This window comes from Sitophilus oryzae, unplaced genomic scaffold (genome assembly GCF_002938485.1).
Source record: "Sitophilus oryzae breed Bouriz unplaced genomic scaffold, Soryzae_2.0 scaffold_1744_pilon_pilon, whole genome shotgun sequence".
NCBI lineage: Eukaryota > Metazoa > Arthropoda > Insecta > Coleoptera > Curculionidae > Sitophilus > Sitophilus oryzae.
Window position 1 is genome coordinate 443,204 of NW_022146440.1, and position 19,428 is coordinate 462,631.

Here is a 19,428-nt window from a genome sequence, read left to right on the forward strand (position 1 = left end):
AATCATACAGAAATATGAAGCTTTTTGGTTTTACGTTATTAAGTTATTGTTATCAGGTAGTAATTGTCTATTTTGAAGTTTAACTTGATATAATGTCATTTTAACAGAACGTCAACGGTTTTTGCCAATATTTATGTTGGCAAAAGACGGAAAGAGATATACTTTCCGAACCGTTAAGCCTTTTTTGTCCGCTAGGCAAATTTTCCAGTGAGCAAAGCTTTGTCACATTTAGTGACGTTTAGGTAACAGTTACGTATTTGCGTTTTATTCATTTTTATCAGGCAAAAGAAGGATCTGGTAACGTAACAACGACGTCACCGAGGACGCATTTTCCTTAAACGAATAAAATGCTCGCTGAGTTGTTTATTAGTAAGCCACTGTTGACAATTAGTCTCATAGAGCTGTTAGTCTCCGCTGGATTAACGCAGCAGTGTTTACAGAAAATAACTTTTCAATTTTATTTTGTAGATTTTCTTACAGTGGCGAAATACCCATAGGACTTTTTTGGAGAAATGAATCCGCCAGAGAGGTATTAGCATTTTTTAATGTTTTGAAAGATGAGCAAATCGTATTTTTAAACATAACTCAGTTTTTTTCAAATGGAACGAGGCAATGGCTCATTAGCACATTTGGAAAAATCATATTTTTACGGGAAATTTGGTACCACATACTTGATATTTCTAGTCAAATTGTCGTGGCCGTATACCGTGCTGGCAACTGTTACTTTTGTGTCGGTATTTGCATGTGTGGAAGTAAATCGCATAGGGATCGTATTAAGTCGGAGTGAGAGAAATGAGACGCGCTGTGCTGTTGCGTTGTTGCCGGTACGCTTTTCCCTATCAAGTAAGGTACAATAACGATCGCAAACCGCTTATTCTTAAGACTTTTTTCGAAAAGGTAACTAGATATAATCATTAGATATGTCTCTGAGCATCTGAAATGGAATTATAAGGATATCGTTAAGGTATCCATTTTTATTATAACGAGAAAACGTCAGTAATCGCGATAATTTAAAAACTCAACTTTTTTACACATAACACGCCATAACTTAAGAACCACTTTAAATATTGAAGCTTTTTTTATTTTGAAGATCGGATCATTTACTATATCTTTACATAAGAAAAATTCGATAAGGTTTTTTTTTTCATTCTAATATTTAAACAACCCGCCCAGTTGTCCGCAATCGTGTAACTTTTTTATTTAAAAAGATTGTTGCATACTGTCTGCGAAAAAAGTTTTTGTAAAACTACAATCAATTATTTCTAATAGATTTCGAGATATCGATTTTAAAATTCAGAGTTCTAATAGCGCGACCACTGTCGAACACCAACTTAATTCGACTTATTTTTACCAAATATGCAAGTGTTTCTAACTTGCACTTAAACATTTTCAAGCTATAGAGAAAATTACAACGACTCGTTAATAAATAAACAAATGAAGTATCACGAGACGTAATTAAATCGTGAAGCTGAACGCATGATGTACACCTTTTCCTAGAACTTTAAGTACTGACAGAGATTCAGAGATACTGATTGGGTCAACCGGTCGACTGCGACAAATCTGCTATATTCCCCATCTCTTAGCAATGTGCACAGTATCTCTCTTTATTTTATACGCTTGGCAACGTGTTTACTGTTCCCTCTTTGTTCAGTACAGTATAAAACGCATCGTACTCTTCTTATATACGGAAATCTCGACCCAAGACTAACCTTTGTCAGCCCTTAGTATGCATGGCTATGGTACTCGAAACTTATATTGCCATTGTTTTTAATTGAAAAGGTCAAAAGTTGACACATGATATGTCATTCTATTCAGTATGTCATGTTCTATCAAATAAAGTAAAAATATACCGGGGGTATCATTTAAAAATCAAAAGTTGTAGTCTTTTCCGGTGAAACAGGAATTGAACAAAACTAATTGAATCATTCTCAATTTATGTTACATACATACGAAATATCGCATTTTTATCTGAAAAATAAACAAGTTATAGGGGTGAGCGATGGAAACATCCCGTTTATCTAATATTCATTTTTTAAACGAACCATATTGTAAGCAATGATTCAATTCTCACGATTCTTTGAACGAGCTTTATACATACGGCGAGCTATTTTATGGATCCGTATCCACCACAATTCAATTGAACCAACCGTATTCTAAGAGGTAAATCGAATCTCACGATTCATTTTTAATACTCTTTTAAATGAACGATTCCTCTAATCTTTGCCTACCTCTAGTATGATGTGTCATGTGCCTACTCATGCACGCATTAAAAATTAGAAGCATTTGTTGATTATTATTATTATTAAAACGACCTTAATAACTTGTTCTTTTAATATTACTTGCAATAATTAATTGGCTAAGATCTTGCAAAATACCACTTTTCAACTAAACGAGACAAGATAGCTACTTATAAAATACGAACACTATAAATGTAACAGGCTTAAGTATACAATACAACAAATATGATTAATATCGCACTGGCTATAACGTTGTCGCCATGTAATAAATGATATTTACGATTTGCATTAACGTAAACATAGAAATAAAACGCCAGTCTATTGTAGAGGTCCGTTTTATTGTCCCTGGTAACTTTTTTGTACGTTAAAAGTCTTCGTTCGACATGAGCGGTTTCCCTCGACGTCGCGTCGTTTGGAAAAAAGGAAATTTCACGTCTTTGTGTGGTTTCGTTACAGTTAATACGTAAATCAAAATTATATATTGCTTACGGTCGTTTACGTTTCTTCCTGCATCGGATTTATAGACGCGGCCGGGTATAGGTGACCTTGTTACACAAAGATTTCTTTGCAAAAGTGATTTGCTCTGGACTAAATATTAATCATTCCTAGTTCGAAAAATTTCCTCCGTTATCTATGACTCGAATATCTTATAGATCTAACCCCGTTTAAACGCATACCGTACGATCGAATGAAAACATCGTTACGGTAGGCGTGGAAATAACATTGCGAGTCAATTGCTTAATGCTGAAGCTTTGCACTGTGCTTGTTGTGTGTTTTAAGTGTTAATTACACAGTAAAATATAAATAGTTTCCAACAAAAATGGATATTTTAGAAAATATAAATATATTTGTACGGGGAGGGTTTTAGAAAAGTGCAAATGTTAATAATGTCCAAAATAGTCGAGTTATTGAAGTTTGAAATATTAAAAAAAAATATTTAGAAAAATTGAGAGCCATTCAAAATTGAGAGGAATTCTTTTATTTATCGTTCGTCTAAATCAATTGAAGGGTCCAGCGGAAAAAGCTGGTGGTTATCAGGTTCTTCCTGTATATTATATATTTTTACTAGGCATATATCATAGGATTCAAGAACTTATTGCCCTGCAGAGTTTATACATTTTGTAGGGATCAGTTAGACCTGCTATAATATTGTAAAATCCTAAAATTAGGAAATTGGCGCTTATCAAATAATTACCCTGGGCTCTTCTATTGTTCCCAAACTTTTTTTTCTTGTAGGCCACTTTCAAAATTTGATTGCTTTCGGTGAACTTGTTGCCAAATTTCTACCATATTCCCAAAACTTTTTAAAAAAACTGAATATTAGAATTAACGATGGGAATTTGCGTAGTGCCGTTGATCCCTGGGGTCCTCCTGGACCACTATAGGAATTACTGATCTAAATTAAATATACTGCCTATCTTGCCACACTTCCAAATGCTATATTTTAGCCGACTATACCAACAGTTATGGTAGGGTATTAAGATCGGCAAAAAAAAGTTTTTTTAATTTCACTCAGAATGAGTTATTTGGGTCATAAATGACCTAAATACAAAATATTTTCATGGTGTCTGTCTGTCTGTCCGTCGGTCCGTCTGTCACACGATAACCTCGACGATAGCTCAAAAACCGCTAAACCGATTTTAACCAAATTTGGCACAAAAATACTGTGGCACCCGAGAATCTGGCTATTAGTTTTTGGTGGTGGTGGGGGGTTGGTAGGGGGGTATGGGAGGGGGTTAAAAATTTTAAGATTCGGACCAATCTACCAGCCCTGAAACTATTTGCTCTTATTTAAGACTCATCCTGTCTAAAAAACAATAATTGCATTCTTGCCTTGTTTTATGAAAATTGATCTTAAATCGATTTCATGTAAACATTTCTTAAAACTATTTTGTGATCGTAATTAGATTAAGGAAAATTAGAATTTGAATTAAAAGGAGAATTATATAATAATTATATACTATAAGACACTTTTCCAGGTTTATTCGTCATCGTGTTTTTTTTTCATGGTGCTTTCATTATCTCGAAAAAAAGTAAGTTCTAATTAATTCTGCAATAATTCACACGTCAACGGCCAAGGGCTTAAAAATGCAAATTAATCTCGGCGTGAGAACAACGCTGACAGCACGGAATAAACACGAAATACAAAAGAGCAAAAGCAACGAAGATAATACGACAAAAATTAGCTTAGCAAAGCCGAAACAAGGCGGTAAGCAGATTTGGACCCGAAAAAATCTGATGTTTTTCCTCGATTGTCTCGCGTTAAGGGCCTTAAATTTAAGCCTCTCATTTAGAGGATTATTTTCAATCGGAGATCAACGTCGTGGTAGTGTCAAACGGGGATGTTCAGGGTATTACAGAATCGACATGAACCGGATATCAGAACAAAAACGCTAGGTATATATTTTTTTAACAATCCGTAGTAATAAATCCCTACAATGTTATTGAACTTGTAAGGAAGGTGTGTCTGAAGAGTTTCAGTGTCATCAAAAGTAGTCCCAAAATGTAAGAACCATCAGCTTATAATATATTTTTTAACCTTACAACCAAGATTATAGGAGGAAATGTTCAGATAGAAAAAAATTAACAAAGATATAAAGGGCGTTAAGATCCTTGGTCATCTTATAATATGGGTGGTCCCAAAATATAGAAACTTTGGTCATCTTATAATATACAGGGTGGTCCGAACTGTATTCCGGAAACTTCGACAGCATATTCTGCAGATAAAAACAAGTAAAAAAGTTTGTATAAATGTATGTCCTAAAATGACTAGTTTCGGAGATACAGGGTGTAGAAGTTTCATTTATATTTCGATTTTTTCCAAATAATTTCTGAAGTAACGTTAATATTTGGATGAAAATTGATGTCTGGGAGTTTTTTGACATGAGAAATTTGATTTTGATGTCAATATGACTCCTACTAGTAGAGGGCGCCACCTACATATTTTTTAACTGGTTTGAAGAGTAATAACTTTTCGTCCGTACCTGTATAAAACTACTGAGTAAAAAAACATACATTTACGATGTTTTTTACGTGAAAAAGGTCTCTTGGTAAAAATCGCTACAAGTTATGGTTTTCAAGATATTTGGAATCGAAATTATCAATACCTGTCATTATTCACATAAATTAAACATGGTTGACTAATAAATAGTTATTAGACTGAAATAATAAATTTGAAATGTTTTTGTGCCAAAAGTGTTTACAAAAAATAACTATTTTATTTTGTAGATTTTCTTGCAGTGGCAAAATACCCATATAGGATGTTTTGGAGAGATATAGGTATAGAGATTTTTTTTTATGAGTCCGTGACTTGAAATCGACGATTATTCGTTTTATCTATATGAAGTACAAAAAATTTTACTGTACTTAATACTATTGTTATGCTTAAGTGTAAAAACTTGCATAAAAAATTACAGCATGTGACACTGATATGGAAGGTAGTATAAGAGGAAATATTGGAAACAAAGATCGGGATCATTCGCAGATAACGAGGAATATTTATACAGTTCTTTGTCCCAATACAAACATCAGAGGTTCAAAAATATCTGCTAGAATTGTCGATTAACCTACACTAATTCTTCACAAAAATTACTAAGGTTGTACATTTTACATTTAATACGTGCACCTCTAATCGCTCAGTTTATCCTACGTACATCGGGCTGCATTTGTCTCGATGTGGCAGCCCGGAGTGACAGGTGACGGAATGAGTGACTTAAAATCGACGGCAAAAAGAACGGAAAAACGAAACTGTAGTAGTAGCAGCAGCAGCGGAGTGGACGGCAGTAGTAGAAGCGAAAAAGAACGAATTGGAAAAAAAGGAAGTGGGACGCGAGCGCGGTAGATTTTGCAAACGCGAACAGATTGACACCTGATGGACGTTTTAAATGGACGAGACTAGGTGCCGGCGGCTATTTATGATCAATCACGCTGCCGTTCGATTGCCCGGCCGATGCGTCGCTCTTCGGAAGAGATGTGAGAGCCGATACGGTAGCTGAGACGGAGTCGGACAAGGATCAAGACGCAGCTGAACAGAATATTTGCACGTCATGTGGGTAGGTATGTCGGTATGGAATAGCATTCTTACTAATCCGTTTGCTCATAGAGGCTATGAAGAGTAATGTTAGGTTACTTTACTGAATTCTATTTTGTTTTAATAAGTAAACTCTTGCTACCGGAATATCGTACCCATATACAAGGATGACCATTTGAAAAGTAGCAAAAGATTAAGGAAGGGGTGTTTCCCATATAAATTTACATAATATAAAAGGACAGCGATCTTCATTTCATAGCCATCACTGATGACCCTACTTTTTTCGGTCACACGGTATTATCCATGTATTTATGAATGGTGGATGGAATCGACATCTTAAGTCCCCACTCTTGACAGTTCTTTTTGACGTTTTAATTGAAACATTTTAATTTAATTTGAAGTTTCGTGGATTTGTTTGTGTTTACTGAGCTTTATTCATATTACTTATTATTTATTCTGCAATTGATTTTGTCTAGAGATAGTAAATCGAGAAGGAAGGTGTGCCAGAACTTAAATTAACAGTGACACTATTGCGAATAAATTTTCACTGGTTAAGTAACTATACAGTACAGGGTGAGTCTTAAATAAGTGCAAATATTTTCAGGGCTCTTAAGTCTCAATAAAAGAAACATATTTTCTCTTTACCATTTTTCAAATAAGTCCAAAATAACCGAGTTATTTTACTTTGAAAATTCCCCAAAAAAAGAATTTTTTGCTTAAATTTTGAAAACCACTGGATATTTTCTGGATTTTATTTCTTGTAAATTTAATGTACTACATAATGTTGCCGTATTATTAAAATAATCCAATTTTTTTTTGAAAAATTTCCAAATTTTCAAAAAAAATGGAATAACTTTTCACTGGTAAGTGACTATACAGGGCGAGTCTTAAGTAAGTGCAATTATTTTCAAGGCTGGTAGATAAAAAGGAATAGATTTTCTCTTACCGTTTTTCAAATAAGTCCAAAATAACCGAGTTATTTTACTTTGAAAATTCCAAAAAAAAAATGATTTTTTGCTTAAATTTTGAGGGCCACTGGATCTTTTCTGGATTTTATTTTTTTAAAATTTAATCTACTACCTATGTTGTGTAACCAAACCATATTATCAAAAAATTCGCGAAAAAAAACTCATAATCGTGGTTCTGTTTTCGAAATATACTATCTCTAGAAATATTTGCACTTATTTAAGACTCACCCTGTATAACATACATACACGTATGTAAACTGACCATTTATAAAACTATTAATACTGAATGCTAACTAAATAGCTTAATATTTATTATAACTTTATCTATTTTTATTAGAAACATATTAGAAAAATAAGAAATTATTGAGTCTACCCGACTATTGTATGTGCGAAATTAACTATTAATAATTATAAATTTGAAGACATTTTAGAGTTAGTTTAGTTTAATTCGCTAAGTATTTATCTAACAAATTTGTTGGATAAAAGCACAATAAAACGCAAGAAAAACACTAGTCACTAGTTAATAAAACTGATTTCTGGTTGAGTGGCTTATCATGTTATTACAATAAGCCCTTATTATTTTTACATGTTTTGAATAAAATTAGAACGGTACTGATAAACCAGAATTTAAGTCAGCTATTTTAGGTCCCCATTGGCTCACCGCTTCACGGCTGTTTTTTGATATGCTCCTTCCTTAAGAGTCTATTAAGCTGTACTTTCGGGTCGCTCTCAGATCCTGTCGTGTTAAGCCACACCCTAAATTCCAAACACACGTGCTTTGATTAAGGCTTGATTAAGGTTTGCAGAACTTCAGCATTTGCCATAAAATAGCGAGCAATTTGTTACAAAACCATATAAATAATTATATATCATTATAAACACAAAACTTCAATCTATTTCCGTATTGTAAAGGAATTTTAAATGATGTCTTTATTTTCGAGAAAATTGTGTCCAAATATAAGGAATATTTTGTTGATGATTGACCATCAAAATCTCAAAAATAAAGAAGTTGTCTAAACATGTGCTACAATACGGATATAGCATAATCCTTTATCTTTAATTTCCTTGTTCATTTGTGTAAAAATACCTAGCCAGTTTTACATAAAACGTTAAATGCTGAACGCTTATTTCGCTACTTTTTCGAACTAGTGAAATGGACTCTTAATCTTTTTATTCAAAGTCGGAGGCAAAACCATTATCATATAGGAATCGAGTTTGAGCGATTGCCAATCTGAAGATCGGAAATCTCATGTAAATTTTAACTATTAGTAAAGTTTCCGTTTTTATTTTAGATAAAAATTGATAACATTTTTTAAAAGACATATTAAAATTAAATAAATTCTCCGTTATGATTAGTTTCTACGAAGTTTTAATAAAATAAATCGTAAACCTTTATTTTACATAACTGAAACTTGACTTTTTGTTTCAAAACAATTTGCTTCATATTAACGAACAGTTCAAACATTGTACAGGGTGGGTCAAATTCGACGCTTTTAAATGGAAACACCCTTTTCTATAGGAGATAGACGAAAACTAATATCGGTGTCTGGAGCTCAATTTTCATCAAAAACATGATGGTGAAAACCGCACATCAATATCTGTTACCGTTTCGGTGTTAAGGGGTGTTTTTCAAAAATGTGCATTTTTAACAAATCGCTGTAACTTTTTTACTATGGAAAATTTTGTATTTCTATGAAAACAATTCCAAAGCACCTTTTTACGTAGAATTTAATGGTTTAAGTATAATTTTTTTAAAATTAATAGTTTAAGAATTATCAACAGAAAATTTGATTTTTATACGTGACACCCTGTATATTTTTAATTTATTGAAAATAATTTAAAATTACCTTTCCAAAAATATAACACACTTGATATTTTGCTCGATTCCTCTTCGAGATATAGAGTATATAAAAATTCGCCCGCTTTAAATAAGTAGGCTTTGAACGGCACCGGCTGTAATGCAAAAAAAAATCTAGCTGTGAGCATCAATTAAAACGAAAATAATATTTGCTATGAGAGACGCAGAATTCTATAACAATTTATAACATTTTAAAATAATTTTAACCAACATCAACACATTTAAACTATATCTAATAACAATAAAAATAAATAGCAAACCAAGATATGAGATTTTGCTACAGGTGTTTGACTTATCGACAGTCTTCTGTTATGGACAGACCGGGCAGTTTTTGAACATTTCTCGCGGAATTCATTAACTCGGTGGGGGTGAAAGATACCCTCTCATAACTGCTAAGTATTTCTAATTCTTGTCTAGATTATACGCAAGAATAAGGAACTTTTATTCTCCCGCAAATATATCCATAGGATTAGATCCATGGGCACTAAGTCAGGCGGCCTCGATGGCCAACGGCTGGGATCTTGGTTAGCTCTTCAATTATTCTTGAAATTGGCTGCAAAAATTTGCTGATAACTTCAGCGTTCAGAGACGGTGCGTCGCCTTGTTGGAAAAATATGTTTTCGAGTTCCATTAAGGGCATATCATCAATACGGGGTCCAAAGCTTACCAGTTAAAAGTGGCGAACTTTTAAAAATTCTGTATTTCGAAGGGGATTATAACAAAATATCAAGTGTGCTATATTTTTGGAAAGGTAATTTTAAATTCTTTTCAGTTAATTAAAAATATAGGGGGTGTCCCAAATAAAAAATAAATTTTTCTGTTGATAACTCTTAAATTATTAATTTTAAAAAAAGTATACTTAAACCATTAAATTCTAAGTAAAAAGGTGTTTTGGAAATGTTTTCATAGAAATACAAAATTTTCCATATCAAAAAAGTTACAGCGATTTGTTAAAAATGCACATTTTTGAAAAACACCCTGTAACTCCGAAACGGTAACAGATATTGATGTACGGTTTTCACCATCATGTTTATGATGAAAATTGAGCTCCAGACACCGATATTAGTTTTCGCCTATCTCCTATAGAAAAGGGTGTTTCCATTTAAAAGCGTCGAATTTGACCCACCCTGTACAATGCATCAAATATACATCACTTGAAAAGACTACGATGTGGAGTTCACAGGAAGAACTATTATACGGATTAACCAGTAAGCCACAGTCTAATGAAACGGGTCTGTTAATTAACTTATAGCCTCATCAAATGAGCTTCTAGAGCACCGCACCCTTCGCATCGCGTCTCCTCGAATTGGTAACGCCTACTTTGCCAACAAAAAAATAATTAAAAAACGAAATGCCCCGTCGAAATTAATTATGTTGGTTTTGTTTCTAGCTCCGAGAGAGAAAATTAGTTCCGCCCTGAGCCACCGCTGTGGATTACGAGCCGAAAAAGAAAGGACTATCTTCCTTTATATTGCAGGCGGTGACTGAAGCAGTTTGGATTCATTAAAGGTGGGATATTCTTAATGAAACAATGTCATTTTGTTAATATAAATTATTACTTTCTAATCTTTATACTACAAAAAATCCGGTGTGTGATAGATTTTGGATGAATATATTATTTCACCTATTTGAAAGATGTGAAAAAACATTTAGTTTGTGATTAGATGTGAAAAAACATTAGTTAAAACGGGTGTTTGAAATACTTAAATTCACTTTTGAAATATCCCGTGCCCGTGCTTAAAGAATAAGAAATATGTATTTGAAAAAATACATCGTAATTTTATACTGTTGGGTGGAACAGGTGTAAGAAAATTCGAAATTTATTACCTGAAACTAATGAACCGTCTAGAGGAAGCTGTAACCTACAGAAGTAACAAATGGAATTCTTTAATCGTCTTTCAGATTAGGTTTGTAAACGTTTTGTCATAGTCGGTCACAAAAGTTGAGGTAACTGTTTTTTATTCGATATTCAGTAATCATATATTAATATCATTAGTGTCAACGTAAATAAAGAAAACAGTGGTTACTTGTTTTAAATGCAACTTATTTATTATAAAAAAATATATTTATACCTAAGTATCTAAAAATTGTATTTTATGTCAATTGAGCCCTCGGATAACTCTATATGTATTAAGCTGCCAATTAAACTAGCGTTTTGATTAGGTGAAATTAATCAACTTTTTTAGCCGACCATACCAACAGGTATTATGGTAGGCTATATCGGCAAAAAAAAAGTTTTTTTTAATTTCACTCAAAATGAGTTATTTGTGTCATAAATGACCTAAATACAAAATATTTTCATGCTGTCTGTCTGTCTGTCTGTTCGTCTGTTCATCTGTCCGTCTGTAACACGATAACTCAAAAACCGCTAAACCGATTTTAACAAAATTTGGCACAAAAATACTGTAGAACCCGAGAATCTGGCCGTTAGTTTTTGGTGGAGGTGGGGGGTTGGTAAGGAGGTATGGGAGGGGGTTAAAAATTTTAAAAAATCGTAACTCCAAAATTATAGTAGCTAGCGAGACGTGGTTTTCAATTTAAGATTAGGAATAATATTTGCAACAAAATTTGTAATAACATTAAAATCAGTCAAAGTCGCAGTTTTTGAGATAATTGATTATTAACATATTTTAGTATGGGCGGCTATACGTAGAAGGCACGTATAGCGCCATTTCTTGTTACAAAAATAAACCTAAAACAATATACTAATCTTACAGATCCATAGAACTTACTAGTAAATTAAAATGAGTTAACCAAAGTGTTGCGTTTTTTAAAATGAGTGATTCTGAAGAAGAATATTTTATCTTCAAATTCTGCAATATGTTATATTAAGACATCATCTGTAAAAAAGACACGTATTATACAGGGTGTTTCAAAAAACATGTGCTATCTCTCGGGAGAAGATCCCTCACGTAAAAATAAGATTTATTTCTTATATCAACATAGGTCCGATTCTGCGTTGTTTCTTAGCTATTGGGGGTTAAAGTGTTTTATTTTTTTGGATATATTGTAATTTTCTTCCAAGTGTGTAATTGTTATCAGGTAGGAATTGTTAATTTTGAAGTTTAAGTTGATATAATGTCATTTTAACAGAACGTCAACGGTTTTTATAGACGTATCTGGTGAAAAAAACTAAAATGTTCTTGAATAGTTGTTTTTAGATATTTTAAACAGTTTTTTTCTTTGTATTTTTTTTTGCTTCCGACGACGGGAAGAGATATAATTCCTGGAATGTTAACCATTTTTTTGTCCGTTAGGCAAATTTGTTTATTAGTAAATCACTGCTGACAAATTGGTCAGGTTGACAGCAGTGCAGCGTTTACAAAAAATAACTATTGTTTTTGTAGTTTTTTCTTTCAGTACAATTAGCGAAATACCCAATGCATTTTTCTTGAAGAGATGAAACAGACATATAGACATTTTCTGTCCCACGTTGCGCCCCCGTAGCTACGCCTTTTATGCACAAATAATAAAAACATACTACTTCACTCTGTATCGAATTAATGACACGTATAAAAGAGGCGCCGAAAAAATTCCAATCCTTTTAACAAAGCATTGTCTCGTATTTTTTCTTACCTTGATGTGTGTCATGCGATGGTAATAGAGGTTGCTGGAAGCGGTGAACCTTTTCAGACACACGGGGCACTGATGGGGCTTCTCTCCGCTGTGGATCCTCCGGTGCGTGTTCAAGGACGAGGACGTGCTGAACCCTTTGCCGCACACCATGCACACGTGAGGTTTTTCTCCTGGAATTAAAAAATGGACAATAAGTTGTGTATTTTAAATTTTGATTTAAATGATATTAAACATATAGCGGGTGGCTAAATAATCACTATACAAAAATAGCCAATAGAGCTAATCGATTGATTTTTATCGAGGCAATTTGAAATTTGAGTTCTAAATATACTTCTTATGAGGCATTGGTGGCATGTCGTGAGATTTGTGTCGACCTGTATTTTGAATTTAAATGCTTTGGATTCATTTAAAAAAACTTCATTTATTATTTTTATTAAGACTAGTATTGACTATTATTTGAAATTGTTTAGATAGTAATCTAAAATCACAGTGATGACATTAAATTAATAATAATATTTAAATGGGAACTACTAAAATTAAAAAGGAACATTCATTCTAATTTAGTCCATGGATACTAGTGCACGGTCTCATTGACTCCATCACATAATTAATGACCGCTTATTTATAATAACGAATTTAGTTCATCTAAATTTAAGATGGTCCAAGATTGATATAGTATTAGAAGATGTTACTATAGTTTTTTTTTTATTTTTGAATTAACTTGAGGACATAAAGAAAGAGCAATGGTAAGAAAAGCAACCAAAAATTAAGTAATAGTAATAGTTATATTTTTATTACTCCTCTTTTTGTAGTCCCGCAGTTGCATAAAATATACAGAGCTAGTCTTAAATAAGTGCAAATATTTTAGGGGTAGTATATTTTGATCCAGAAACACGATTATGAGTTTTTTCACGAATTTTTTTTTTAAAATAAGGAATTTTTCGAAAAAAAATTGGGATTTCTTCTAGTTTTTAGTTCTTCTTCTTGCGGTGCCGTGCCTGTCTTGAGGCGTTGGCGATCTCAATGACAATTTCGTTGAATTCCTAGACCGGTCCGGTCCCCAGTTCCGTATTTTTCTCAGCCATGACAGTTTCTTTCGACTTATCCATCTTCTACCTTCGATTTTTCATTGAATGATCAAACGAGGAACATAACATTTGGTGCCTCGCATTATGTGTCTGAGGTAGCTAACCTTTCTGGCCTTTATGGTGGTTACGAGTTCCCGATATTTATTTAGCTGCCAAGAACTTCCTTGTTGCTTCTATGTTCGATCCAAGAAATCTTAAGTATTCTCCGATAACACCACTTTTCAAAGGCTTTTGATTTATAGCGTCCATGTCTCTCATCTGTAAAGAAGAGTGTAATCGGGTTTGCAGTGACAGGTTTCTATTAGTGAGCGTGGTATTCCATTTTTAAATGTTCTATGTGCCATTTCAATTCTTGCCTTTACCTCTTCGTCACATGTATCTTCACTATTTAGCCAGCTTCCTAAATATCTAAAATGTTGTACTTGCTCATTATTGTGGCCACTGATTTTTATCTGGATTGGATTAATTTGTATTTACACGCAAACATCCATTTCGCATTCTTCATATTTATATTAATACCGCATTTGGAACTAGCGTCATGTACTCTGTCTAGCAGCGTTTGCAAGTCTTTTTTGTTTTTTTGTTTGCAAGTCTTTTTTTGCAGCGTTTGCTTTCTGCGACAATGGCGGTGTCGTCTGCGTACCTTATGTTATTTATGATTACGCCTCCAATTTTAACGCCTTCTGTTCTGCCGGTGAAGCCTCGTGAAAAATGTTCTCTGAATACAAGTTGAATAATACCGGTGACAAAACTCACCCCTATCTTACTCCTCGTTTTATTGAGATGTCATTTGTAGTTCTTTCATCGACCCTAACAGCAGTAGTTTGATTGTAGTATAAGTTTACTAAAAGGCTCATGTCAGGGTTGTCTACGTTATACGATCTCAGATGCCGAAAAAGCTTTATATGTTTGACTCGAGTTTTTAGAGACGAGTTTTTAGTTAAAAAACATTATTTATTTATTTATTTATTGAAAACAACTTAACAGATACATAGATCCTTTACAGTTGCGTTTAACTAAGCTAAACTAACACCACCCATTTATGGGTGCATATAATATATAGGTAGTAGATTAAATTTACAAGAAAGAAAATCCAAAAAAGTTCCAGTGGTTCTCAAAATTTGAACAAAAAAATTTTTTTTTTGGGAATTTTCAAAGTAAAATAACTGGGTTATTTTGGATTTATTTGAAAAACGGTAAAGAGGAAATATATTTCTTTTATCGAGATCCACCAGCCCTTAAAATATTTGCCTTTATTTAAGATTCACCCTGTAAATATGTCGTATAATATTGATAAATGTAGACGTCCAATAAAATGCACAATATAACCAAATTTTGAAAATAAATGAAGCAATCCACTATACCTCTCCTTCCAAAGCAACTATGGTTCAAAACTCATTTCTCAACATTTAGGTTGTTTAAAAGTTGACAAATATAAACCTGTTCTTTAATAATATCCCTATATAGATTTTCTCACCTTAATAGTAGCAATGTACAGCATTGTATACAAGTGCCGTCGGAATACTAAGGAAAGTAATGCGGCTAGCATTAAAATTTAACCGCATGTTATTATAGTCCGCCGATGAAATGCCACTTGAAGGATTTGAAACAACTAGTGCAAAAAATTAGTAGACATGAGCTGCGCCCCTAGCCTCCGGACACCAACTAGATAGAAAATTTGATAGGTAACCTGAGTTATAAGATTAGTTATGTTGAATAGTAGATCGACTAAATATGTGAAGACTATATGCATATAAGTAATCAGATAATGTTCCTCGAATATAATATAATATAATATATAATATCAATATTACACAACAAAAAAATCTTTAATATTTTGCCAACATTATGGATCCCGCCTCTGTTTGGTGTTAATATAAACTATTCCCGTCTCTTTGATTGGCGAAAAATATTTTTATGATTATGAATTACATTAGAAAATTGTGAAGAAACGCACATTTTAGACGATGATAGTTTGAACCAGTATTAGTTTATTTATGGCCTTTATAAAATGCTTACCCGTATGCGTCCTCATATGCCTTTTTAACAACGAAGGTCTGTCGAAGGCTTTGCTACAAACTCCACAGGGTAGTAACGTTCTTTCTCGCGGACGGGCTCTAGGCGTTGGCACGGTCGTTTCGGGTAGATCACCCTGTGAAGAAGCGGCAGACGAATCACCAGACACTGATTTTCGTTCGTCTTCGGCGGATGGCGGTGATCCAGAAAGTCCTCTGGAAAGGAGGGACATCGAGAGATCCAAAGGGGAATCTGTAATAAAAGAAGAATATAAGTAAAGCAATGTTATTGATAATATTTAAATTTTACTTGAGAAAGACAAAAAATAATTTTAATTATTTTATGATGATGTGGTTAGCGAAACGCAAAGTGTTTTGATGTATTGTGGAAAATTAGTGTTTTATATTGCTGTTATAATGTTTTAACGATAAGGAATATAAAAATTATCTTTTGTGGAAAGTGGAAACAGTAGTGGGAGAATTGTCAGATCAGGAGCTTGCAAACACCCTCAAAAGGAAATGCATTTTTCCTGCAACTCCTAGTGACATACCAAGAATGTAACTTTGAGAAACATCTCACTATAATGTTGAGTAATAAAAAGAATTGGAAGAGAGAAACGTTTGCTCAGCAGGTAGAAGACCGTGCCACAACGTGGTTTACTGATGCCGAAAACTGAGTTTACTGATGCCGAAAACTGCCAACCCAAACCAATGGATAACTTCAGACAAAAATCTACGCTATCCAAAGATACGTACAAGTTAGACATGAACTATCGGAAACAAGAAATAGCCATCTTATCCGATAGTTAAGCAGCCTTAAAAGCGACCAAGTCAGTAACCATCAATTCGAAGTTGGTCAAAGATTGCCTAGAGAAGCTGAACAAATTAGGCAAAGAAAATAAAGTTCTCCTAAAAACGATCTAGTTAAAAAGAGAGCGAACACTTCAGAAACTGGACCAGAACCGTTTTGCTTCACAAGTGGAAACCAACTTAAAGCAGATCTCACGAACCAGGTAGATTCCATCCGTAACCTGGAATGGGAATCCTCCAATAGTCTAAGACGCTCGAAGAAGTACAAATTATGCAAAGAAAATAAAGTCCTTCTACACTGAGTCATCAAGAGATAGAAGGTAATAAAAAAAGCAAACACTTTTGCTAGAAAATGAGCGAGCACTCCACTAACTGGACCAGGTGCTTCCAACTTAGAGCGGATCTCAAGAACCTGGAAGACTCCATCCGTAACCTGGAATGGGAAATTTCTCGGGACTTACGGTTAACAAAGATTTTCCTTGACATAAGTAAGAACAATCTTCGGATTGTCAAGGGTTTGTTAACAAGACACTGTCTCCTCAATGAACACCTCCGTAGATTGAATCTAAGAAAAAACGACGAATGTAGATTCTTTGGGGAAATTGGGGAACCACCAGAGCATCTCATCATTGAGTGCGCCGAAACAACAACCATTTGTGCGATAAACTTTGGTACGACTGATATCGGAGATGGAAAACTAATCTCGGTAGAACCGTCTCAGATACTGGCTTTAGTCAAATCCTTAGGCTGTGTAATGAGTTATACTTCAAGAAAGGGGTACATTAATTTCTCCCTTCTCATATAGGACTACATCAACATCTACATCGCTGTCTCCTGTTGCTATCATAAAAGTAACTTATTTAACGATCCCTCCAATTCAGGCATAAGTCAAAGACCTTTAAGCTATTGGGCTGGCTGTATATTTACATTAATTTTTTCCACTAATAATCGAATTCCTTCAAAAAACAATCCGCCGAAGATGACGGCCCAAAACGAACGGTCAATTACGCTTCAAGGAACAATAGATAATTTCACCGAGCGCCGTGACAGATTTATTAGGCATTTTGCACAAGTTAGCATTTTGATTGGCTTTAATCGAGCGCGTTGCGTGGTTGGTTGAATTTTTAGCGGCCGAGGCCCAACGAAAAAGGAAACGACCACTGGCCCCAAGAAAAAGGAAAAACGAGTGAAAATTGCCGGCCCTGGGAAGAAAAGGAACAGAAAGAATAGACGTGTATCATAAACGCCGACATTAAGATACAGACTACAAAAAAATATTTTCCACTTAAATATAATTTGTTATTTATGTCAGTAAAGCAATACCTACGAAATATAATATTAACACATTTTTAAGTCAATATCAGTTGCTGGCTCAATCTATCTATTCCAAACATAAAATTAAAAATATTTCTTGACACAGGTATACAAGGTTTAAGTACGCAAAAATCAGAGGGTGATTTTTTAAATATAAGTTTCATTCAGAACTTCACGAAATTAGTGGTTCCAAATTACAGAAATTTGTTCCTCTAATGTCAATGTAAGTGTTCAGGAGGTCAAAATTAGTGATAGTAATTTTCAATTAGTAGAGAAAGTTAATTAACTTTTGCATATATTATACTTCAAATTTGCTAGTAATGTCATTTTGACATTTGATTATCATCCGTCAAGAGAAATTGTAGTAAAAACATTAAAAGTTTATTGTTTTATAAGCTAATTATTAGGATTTATCTACGCATACAAAATGACCACCGCAAGCTGTTGGTAGGATATTCGTTATTCTATGAATTTTAATTGTATTTTTATAAACATTGTGACTGATCGTAAATTCTTAAGTAAAAATTATAATTGTACACACTAATTTATTCCATTAATTTGGAGGTTCTGAATGAAGCTTTATCATATAACAGTCAATTTAGAATCTTTTAGAACCTTACATATTGCTCTAAATACAGCACAAAATTCAGTATTCAGCTATCCTATTAGAATTATACAGTAAATTCGTAAAAAAAAGAGCAATAGGTGCTGACCTACATTTTCATATATAATTTGACATAATAACATCATCACATTACACTTTTTCGCATGATATCCGTGTGTGAGCAAATTTAGATAAAGTTGTATAATATTTTGACTGTTGTTACCCCATTGTGTTATAAATTTTGCAAAGAAATATAATTTTTATCCTCTAAATTATTAAAATTTCTGTAATATCTTTTTTTCAGACCAATAGAAGATGTTTTTTGCAAAAATGTATTTTGCAAGATCGTAGATGTTAATGTAAAATTACATATATCTTGACAAATTTTCGTACGTATATATTTTATTTTATTTATTTTATAAGATTATTAAATATAAATATTTTGAAACTAAAACATTTTGAAGTAAGTTGTCATAATAGAAACATTTTACATAACATAAAAAAGTTATTACATAGTCAATGTATAAAAAAATATTCTAAATTGCCTGTAAACAATTATTTTACAACGCTTTCTTGTTAATTTAAACTTGTTACGCTTTCATTGGAAATACTAATAACTAGACTATTATTTGTTTATTTAATAAATCAAAAAAAAAATTTCAATACTATCAGTAATTATGGCATGCTTAGATTCAATTTTACCGTTTTTATACGGCGAAAAATCGTTTTGTTAAACAACCGTTATATTAATACTCAGCAACAACGAATGAAATTATTCTGCTAATGGATTCGCATTCGTGTTTTTTTAACATCTCTTCATATTTGTTACGTTTAATTATTTATTAATATTTACATATTTTCTATAATAAATATTTGACAGGGAGAATTATCAGCTCAGGAGCTTGGCACACCCTCAAAAGGAAAATTC

The 19,428-nt window shown here is 33.2% G+C and overlaps 1 protein-coding gene across 1 annotated transcript in view; it reads right to left on the bottom strand.

Moving 5' to 3' along the window:
* LOC115881921 (zinc finger protein 358-like) overlaps positions 1–19,428 on the bottom strand; it is a 214,691-nt gene that overhangs the window by 27,325 nt on the left and 167,938 nt on the right. Inside the window, exons 3-4 of the mRNA XM_030899650.1 lie at positions 15,777–16,025; positions 12,670–12,839 (exon numbers count right to left, since the gene is read on the bottom strand). Coding sequence (XP_030755510.1) covers positions 12,670–12,839; positions 15,777–16,025 — 419 coding nt within the window. The remainder of the gene's footprint in view (positions 1–12,669; positions 12,840–15,776; positions 16,026–19,428) is intronic.